Source organism: Zerene cesonia, chromosome 28 (assembly GCF_012273895.1).
Source record: "Zerene cesonia ecotype Mississippi chromosome 28, Zerene_cesonia_1.1, whole genome shotgun sequence".
In the NCBI taxonomy this organism is placed as follows: Eukaryota; Metazoa; Arthropoda; class Insecta; order Lepidoptera; family Pieridae; genus Zerene; species Zerene cesonia.
In genome coordinates, this window is record NC_052129.1 from 5,321,102 (window position 1) to 5,329,970 (window position 8,869).

The following is an 8,869-nucleotide window of genomic DNA, read 5'->3' on the forward strand; positions in this document are numbered from 1 at the left end:
GGCTTTAGTTTCTACCAATATAATTGTATTATTTAACAGTTTTAATAAAGACTTTATTATTATTATTATTATTATTATCTAAATACGTATAAATTACGTTTCACGTTGTTTGTCCGTGATGGACTCATAAACTACTCTACTGGTTTTTATCAAATTTGATGGTGAGCACATTGTAGTTTGATACAACTTTAAAGATGGGTATATATATTATTTAAATTACATTTCGAAGACTTCTAGCAAGTGTGATCAATCGAACGTTCTAAAAGGCTATATTTGCTGGTTGATTGTTTGATTATTCACGGTAAACTCGTAAAAAAGTACGAAAAGTATGAATTTTTAAGAGCAGACGCACGTAATAGCCGGTTATCTGTGGCTTAGATACATGCAAATGCTACTGATCTGTGCATATTGAAATTATAAAGCGAGATAGTGCTTTAATCAATTTTTAATTTTAATTATTACTTACAGCACACCAAGCAGTAGTAAGCGGCAGGCAACCAGGAAGGCAGCACCGAACAGCGCTGACGAGGACTTCGATGATGAGGAAGACGTCATTAAGGAAGTCCACAGAGACGAGGAGTATGGTGAGTGATCCACACGTATACTAGTTCTCCGTCGCTAATTCTCTATTTTGTTTGTTTATTTATTTATTTATTTTTTTTTTACATTTTTCCAGTGTATCCATCACTGGAGATGAGTTCGGACGAGGACGACGATTGGACGTCGTCGCGGCGGCGGCGGAACTCCAAGAATAGAAATGACAATAAGGCTAAGAGTGAAAAGTGAGTTTAAATACTTTTTGGTGCATATAAGCTAGGCTTTGCGGATTCATCCAAGTCTTCTCATGAAATCATGAAATGGGCTGTACTACAAAAAAATATTTTTTGAATTTTTTACCAGTGGTTTGTGCGATTAACGCGTTCGTACTAAGAAACTTGAGTAATTTAATGATATAGGTATTTATTAAAAATTAAAAAGTAAAAAAATTATATTTATCTACACAAATATTATTATGAGATATTATTGGATCGATTTCCGAAATATTTTCACATTGAAACGTTCACGGATTGATAGCCAATTTCGCCAATTTATGTACCACGGGCGAATCCAGGGCAAACAGCTAGTTATTTTAATATTAAAGTGGAGTTCATTTCTCATACGAAATTACTTCTTTACTAACTCTCACATGAAATAAAGTAGCTAACTGATTTATTTAAAGAGATTATTCATGGTCATGTAACACAATCGCAGGGACGAGTCGTGGTCGCCGCGCGCGCGGCTCGGGCGGCTCGTGCCGCGGCTGCGCGGGCCCGCGCGCTCCGCCGTGCGGCGCGAGTGCGTGCGCGCCGCGCTGCACGCCGCCGCCGCCGCGCGCCCCCACGCCCACCCCCACCCGCACCCGCACCCGCACCACGCGCACGCCGCCGAGCCCGCCGCCCTGCTCGCGGTCAGTGCGCCACGCACGCACACGCCTGATTGCATTCATTGTTCAGACACGCGCGCGGGAGCACCACTCGCGTGCTTGCAGTCAGTGCGCACATGCACGCGCATGCTTGCGGTCAATTTACACACACACACACACACACACACACACACATGTAGATGTAAAGCTATACGTTGTTATGATTAGGTAAATGTGTTGAGGAGATGGATGCGAACCGACGTCATTTATCCAGCAAATAGCGAGAGCAGTTTTTTTTTTTTTTTTTTTATGTCATAGCGGGCAACTGAGCTGGTGGTTCGCCTGATGGTAAGCGATCACCACCGCCCATGAACATTCGCAAAGGTTGAGCCTCTGCGAATGCGCTGCCCGCTTTTTTGGGATAAGGGAAAAGGAATGGATTAACGACTGGAAAGAAGGAATGGACTGGGACGGGTGAGGAAAAGGAAACGGGCCTCCGGCTCCCCCACTCACCGTACGAAACACAGTGGAATGCCACTATTTCACGCCGGTTTTCTGTGGGGGTGTGGTACTTCCCCGGTGCGAGCTGGCCCAATCCGTGCCGAAGCGTGCTCGACTCCCACAATAAAAAAGTTAGCCTCGCATCAGGTCGCAAGCTCGATAAATGTCATCTTTGACAGATAATACCAGCTGCACGTCCCAACTCCGCCCGGGTAGTTCATTTAACGTTATTGAAATAATACTAACAATTTCACAGCATGGTATGCAGATTTGATTTAAATCAGTTAACCGTTTAGGAGTAAATCGCGGACAAACAATGTGACACGTTATATGTATTATGGATACATAACACGATCCAACTGCGGCTTCGCACGCGTTAATTCGAAGTAGTTTAATAAATTTTATTATACACGTAAACCTTCCTCTTGAATCACTTTATCTTTAAAAAAAAACAAAATCTGTTGCGTAGTTTTAAAGATTTAGTATACATTGGGACAGAGAAAGCGACTTTGTTTTATAGTGTAGTAATTATGATGATATTATATGTACCACAGCAGCTCCGCTGCGTAAGAATCTCACGTGATGACATGGAAAATGTGTTTTCTTTCGCAGAATCCGAAACGAGCTGTGCTAGCAACAAAGAGCCGGCGGCCCCCGCCGCCCGTGCACAACCCATCTAATAGCAAGAGTAAGTGGCTTTAACTTAATGGCATGGTGGCATTAGCTTCACCTGTATGTTTGTGTGTAACCCAAGCCTTTTGACTAAAGATTTTGACCCACTTTTTTTCAACCCATGAACATTTGAAGAGACGTAAGGTCAATTGTAGACTTTTCGCCTCTACAAATGGATTGCCGACTTTAATTGGGAAGGGATTAGGAAAGGATTGATGAGAGGAATAAAGGAAAGGACTGGGAAGGGTAAGGAAAAGGATATGGGCCTCCGGCTCCCCCACTCACCGTACGAAACACAATAGCAAGCTATAAATGGATAGATTTCATTCTATATTGTGACACTTGTCAAGGATATGTGATGATACAATAATTTCAGGAGTTTATCGTATAATCCTGATAAGGATCGCCAAGATTGAATAATATCCTTATTTGTGTAAAAAAAAGTATTTTTGTTTGACTGTTTTTAATTTTATTTATCTTTTATCTTTAATTTTATTAGTAAACTACATGAAAGTCTTAAGATTTAAAGGCTAACCTAACTAACGGTTAACACGTGAGCATAGGACCGAGGGTTTTCCTGGGTTCGATTCCCAGTGGGGACTATCGAAAAAAAAAGTCTCGGTCGGCCAGGCAGGATACAGAAGGCTGGGTCACCTACTTGTCCATAAAGAAAATCGATCAGTGACACAGATGTATGTCATATGAAAGAAATAAAAAAGACACACATTTTTTTAGATAGAAAAATGTATATTATAGTTTAATTTTTTTCCCCTTACAGATATAAGACTGAAAAAAGGGATGAAGACGGCGAAACAGCGCCTCGGCAAAATACTGAAAATACACAAAATGATATATTAGTTTAGCGAATAGATTCTATTATATTATTATTGTATAGTTAATTGAATGTTAGCGTAATGAGTAAATAATATGATTGTTAGATGTATATTTTCTATATATATATACATATATAACTATTTAGATGAAGGACCAATTGGTGTTGTGGCGGTGCGAGTATGTAACGGACACTTTGTACGCCATTTTTGTTCCATTCATTCATTAATTCATTCATTCATTCATTTATGACATATAGCTTTTTTCTCGTGGTATTTTTTGTAGATTAATACGTACAGTGGTTTGTATGTTTGTTCACCGATCGTTCTTGATGTTATTCATTCGTTTATGTGTGGATAATTTATTTAAATTTCAAATAGAAAAACTGTGAAGTGTGTGGCTGATTTATTGAACAAGACTTGATCGACTTGACACTATATGCTTGCAATATTTCTTTGCGAGTGTGAATTAAGAAATTTTTTTTCGCCGTTTGGTGTACGTGGAAATACAATAATGTTTAATAATCTATGAACATGATACTAATTACGTATATTACTATGCGATTCAACTAAGTTAGATTTTACGTTGGAAAAATGCGATTTACTTAGAAAAACTTTTCGCATCCAAAAAGCGGTATATATTAATTTGCCCGACTGTTACATCAAAGTTTAAATATCACTATTTCTTAGGTCATTGGTTCGTTTGAACTAATGTTTTTGCCGTCACAATATGGCGCCGAAACGATCCTTTTCTTAGTTGAATCGCGTAGTATGTGACGAAGCGCATTTCGCACTTTTCATAAATATATATTATAACCAAATGTAGAATAGAATTATTTTTGTAAAGCCTAGATCTGATGTACATATAACTATACATACATACATACATACTTGTGCAATCTATGCGTAAACATATGTGTTATGTATGGTTTTTTTATTTGTTTGTGAAAAAAGAAAGTGTATCTGTCTTTTATTTGTAGTACTGGAGACCTTTGAGAAGCGATTATTAATGAAATTTGGATTTTACATGGACGTGTTTGTGAGTTTGTTTAAGCGTGGCTTCTAAATCGATAGATTTGTTGACGTTGCTATTGGTGCAATCTCATAAACAATTTATATATTTTATGTGAGTTTTGTGGCGTAAGCATAAACCGCACATCTAAATTTAACTAAATTTTTTACATTACCACCATGTACCTTTTTAACCGACCTACCCAAATTGAGAACTCAATTTGACTGCATTTTTTATGCTTCCTTACTCGATAACTATGTGGGTCTATCAAATTCGTTTCCATTTTAAAATCTGAAAGTGGTACTTCTATCCATTTTTCATAATAAAAGAAATATTTTAATTCTGTGACAGTTATTGGTAAACGCTTCTCATTCGATAGTAGCTAGTAAGAGACAGATCTCGACCACCACCGAAATAAATGAGATGTAGGTAGGTACTGTGTAGGCTCGATTTAAGTATTAGTTGGTTAAGTTGGTAGGCTTAGATTCGTTTTTTATATTGTTATTTTGTTAGTTGAAAATTTATTTGTAAATACTGTTCGTTCGTTGTGCGTGATGTTTAATTGAAATAGCCTAATTAATATTGGTCGTTTAATTTATTTATTTTATTTATTTATTCTTTATTGCACACACAAAATATAAACAAAAAAGAAATAAAATTTAACAAAAACTGGTATGCAAAGGGCGGCCTTATGGCTAAAAGCCATCTCTACCAGGCAACCGTTGGGTAAAGGACAATATATTTTTAGCAACGTACAATGCTTTAATATTGGTTTTATAATAGTGAATTTTGATTCATGTTAAATTACATTGTACAATGCCAGTGAGACTTACGTGAGCTATACGAAGAATTGAATATTTTATATATAACTAGCTGACCCTCTTGACTAATAAATGAAAAAAAGTAAATTGAATATTAATGAAAGACATATTTTGCTCCCAAGTGGTAGTAAAGTACTGTTGTTATGTAAAAAACACGAGATTTTTTTACATGCATACAGATATAGGTTCATTGTATGAAATTATACTTGGGCTTGCATTAACCGTTCACAAGAAATAGGTTATTTATTTGTAATTAGCTGTGCCACGCAGTTTCACACGCTTTTTATATGTTGAAAGCCTTATAACCTTACTCCATAAATGGACTCAGAAGGAAATTTTTCAATCGGACCAGTAGTTCTTATTTGAAGATAAATGGAATTTAAATGATTCATTATTGGATAATAATAACCACGTTAAGGCAAAAGAATTCGCGGGTTTGAACAATCTCTATTTTTTAGTATTCCGACAGTTATGTGGTTTTTTTTATATAAAAAATATGGATATATATATTTATCAATATGACTCTCTTGTAAGCTATTAAACATTGCACGCAACGTATAACTGTATTTGCAGATCCCTTGCAATATTTTTTTTATTGTTAGATTGTCAACAGGGTGTTTATATTTATGACATTATATGAGTTTTCGTTTAAACGGTGAGCGAATGAATAGTTTTCAGTGACGTAAGAGACTATGTTAATAAACTATTATTATAATGACACGTTTTTAACGGGTTTAAATCGCGTTTAATGTAAGTCAACGTGCAAGTTTTTTTTTTTGTATGTTTAAATAGCTTGTTGCTTTTTTTTACAGAGTGGAAATGTGTTTAAAGGTCCCTTTAGTTGTTGTGATGTATCGATCCATTCAAAATTAATATACATTTAGGAAATTTTTATGTATGAAAAACCGATTTTTTTTTGTCTCTACTCTACACTATTTGTGGGTTTAACACAATATGTAATGAACTAACGGAACGGTGCATTAGGTTAATATTAAAAAAAAGTGTTTTGTTGTGACATAGCCCTTTGTTAGTTTTTTTTTATAATATCCCCCCTCGTTTATGTAGGAAACAAAAACACCCAAATGCACTAACGGACTTAGAAAATTTTCTCTTTATTACTTTTTTATATCAATATAGCGCTCGTACGTTTTAAAATTTTTTTCACGGTTTTTTATATAAGTAAATAGATTAACGATAAAGAAATATAAGTGAAATGATATTAAATATCAAGATAGAATAAAATGTAGTAATGTGCCTCGAATATTTCATCGGTAAAGTAAGTAATTATTTGATGGAAAGTATATTCTAAAAATCACAGAAACGCGATGTGGCGATGGTCCCGTTTCCCTTTTTTTTATGTATTTTGTCATATATTATGGGCTTTCTTTTGAATTCTAAACGTTTATAAAGTGAAATAACACTTTTGCCGTCTTATATTAACAGGAGAATTTAGAAATTCGGAAATTTTCAGATGACTTTATGCTTATATTTTTTGTTGATTAAATGTGTAGGTTCCCAATCCGAATGAAACAGTAAACATATATCTATATGGTAAATATAATGTTAACATTAACAATTATTACCTACATGCGTTTGAAGTGTTTTAAACGGGGCCATCGGCCATCGCCATGTTAATGTATAAGTGCAAATAAATATATCACATTGATTTTTTGTTTTCGCAGTTTTGTTAAATATATTTTTAAGGACAATTAACGATGCTTTATATTCCTGTATTATAGATGGAGTTGATAAGACATACCGCTTGTAGGCGGTTAGAAAGAGAGGGAAGATCGTGGTACTCTCTCTGTCTCTTTTTACAGAAACGTTTAAAAGTCGAATGATTTTTCGGCGCTAAATGTGCGGGAATAGGACAACAGATGGGTACCGCGATCTTATGTCTCTTTCTAACGGGGGAGTAGCCGGAGGCCTACTCTATCTATAATGTGTTTGTTTGTATTACAATAAACGATAAATATGCTGTTTATATGCTAAACCACAGATTGTAAATGTAAGAGAGACGTGAGAGTATATATATATATAACATATAAATATATGTAAAATTGATTTATATTGTGACTTGTATGTTGTAATGAAAAAAGAGTTTTCTAGACGTATTCTGTGTGGTTTTACTAATTTGAACCCAATTGCTACGCTGGTTGGGGATATTGTTGTCTAAATGCACTTTTAAAGATAATGTATGAGATTGGAATCTTCAAAGGAAAGGCGAAAAAAAAACACTTTTAAATAGTAATCGCGCTAATAATATAAATGTGAAAGTTTAATTGTTTGGATGTTTGTACGTCAATCACGCTGAAACTACTGGACGGATTTTGATGAAATTTGGTATACAGACAGCTAGCTTGGGTGATAGGATACTTTTTATTCCGTTTAAATGCTCCCTTGGGATAAAACAGTAATCATGATATCCGAGACGAGCATCTAGTAATAAATATAATATGTCTAATTGAAAAATAATTTAAAATTCTTGCAACAAAAACTATGTCTCGTGTGTAATAGATTTTTGTGTTTGAAATTTGTTTTTGTATAGTTTTCGATAAACTGTTCTAGCAGCTTTACATTCTCAAATTTTGTCTTTTCTCAGCGAGAAGATTTAACGAATTCTAGTGCAATTAAAATGAGTGAGATTATATAATTTACTAGCTGCGCCCCGCGGTTTTACCCGCGTAAGTCCGTATCCCGTAGGAATATCGGGATAAAGTTACCTATATGTTATTCCAGTTGTCCAGCTCTCTACGTACCAAATGTCATTACAATCGGTTCAGTAGTTTTTACGTGAAAGAGCAACATACACACATTCTTACATACTTTGGCATTTATAATATTAGTAGGATATATTAAATGTCGTAAAATGATGTGACGCGTTTGTCATATCGCCACTTTAAGGATTGCAACAAAATATATCAGCAAATATCAAAAGTATGAAACTAATCTGAGATCATATAAGATTGATCCTGCGATTGCGGAATATTTTTTCGCTGACGAAAGTAAATTACTAATTAGAAGAATAAACTAACATAACATCCCCTTTTTTATAGTAGGGAAATCTTACATAGATACCCACGGCCCCCGGGGAAAAGGAGCCGTGGATTATGTCGGATTCCTACCGACTAAAACCCCACTGTGTTCCGACGAGCAGCTTTCTTGAAGGGGTCAAGGAGCTGGTTAATCTAAGTTCGCGACAAACTAACAATCCCTAGTATTTTGTAGCGTTTCGTTTTACGCGAGTATAATATACATAGCAATTAAACACTAACTAACGGTTTTTAAACGAGATTCATTCATTATAATAATTTTTCTCGCATGTTCCAATACTAATAACAACGACATTTTATTTGGTCACGGGTACATATGTTTCTCTTGATAAAATAAGTCACTTCATATCCGTATAAGTCTTTAATTACTTTCATCCGGTATTTCAATAATTTAGTTGTTGATTTTTGAACACAATAGTAGCTTGTGTTTTCTTTTAAATGAGTGTGTCGCGTATACCCTTTGGATACGGAATTATCGGATATCGTAGAGGTGCATTTGAGTTGAGAGTCACGGTACTAAAACCACTATCTATTAATTTGTTATCTTTATTTATGAGTATTTAACAATATTTACAATT

General features: G+C 35.2%; 1 protein-coding gene across 1 annotated transcript in view; it reads left to right on the top strand.

Moving 5' to 3' along the window:
• The window catches only part of LOC119837706 (lysine-specific demethylase phf2-like), a 14,774-nt gene extending 9,762 nt beyond the window's left edge, over positions 1–5,012 (top strand). The window contains exons 18-22 of the mRNA XM_038363437.1: positions 469–584; positions 677–782; positions 1,252–1,447; positions 2,516–2,591; positions 3,354–5,012. Of these exons, the coding sequence (XP_038219365.1) occupies positions 469–584; positions 677–782; positions 1,252–1,447; positions 2,516–2,591; positions 3,354–3,433 (574 nt within the window). The 3' untranslated portion in view covers positions 3,434–5,012. The remainder of the gene's footprint in view (positions 1–468; positions 585–676; positions 783–1,251; positions 1,448–2,515; positions 2,592–3,353) is intronic.
• The last annotated feature ends 3,857 nt before the right edge of the window (positions 5,013–8,869 follow it).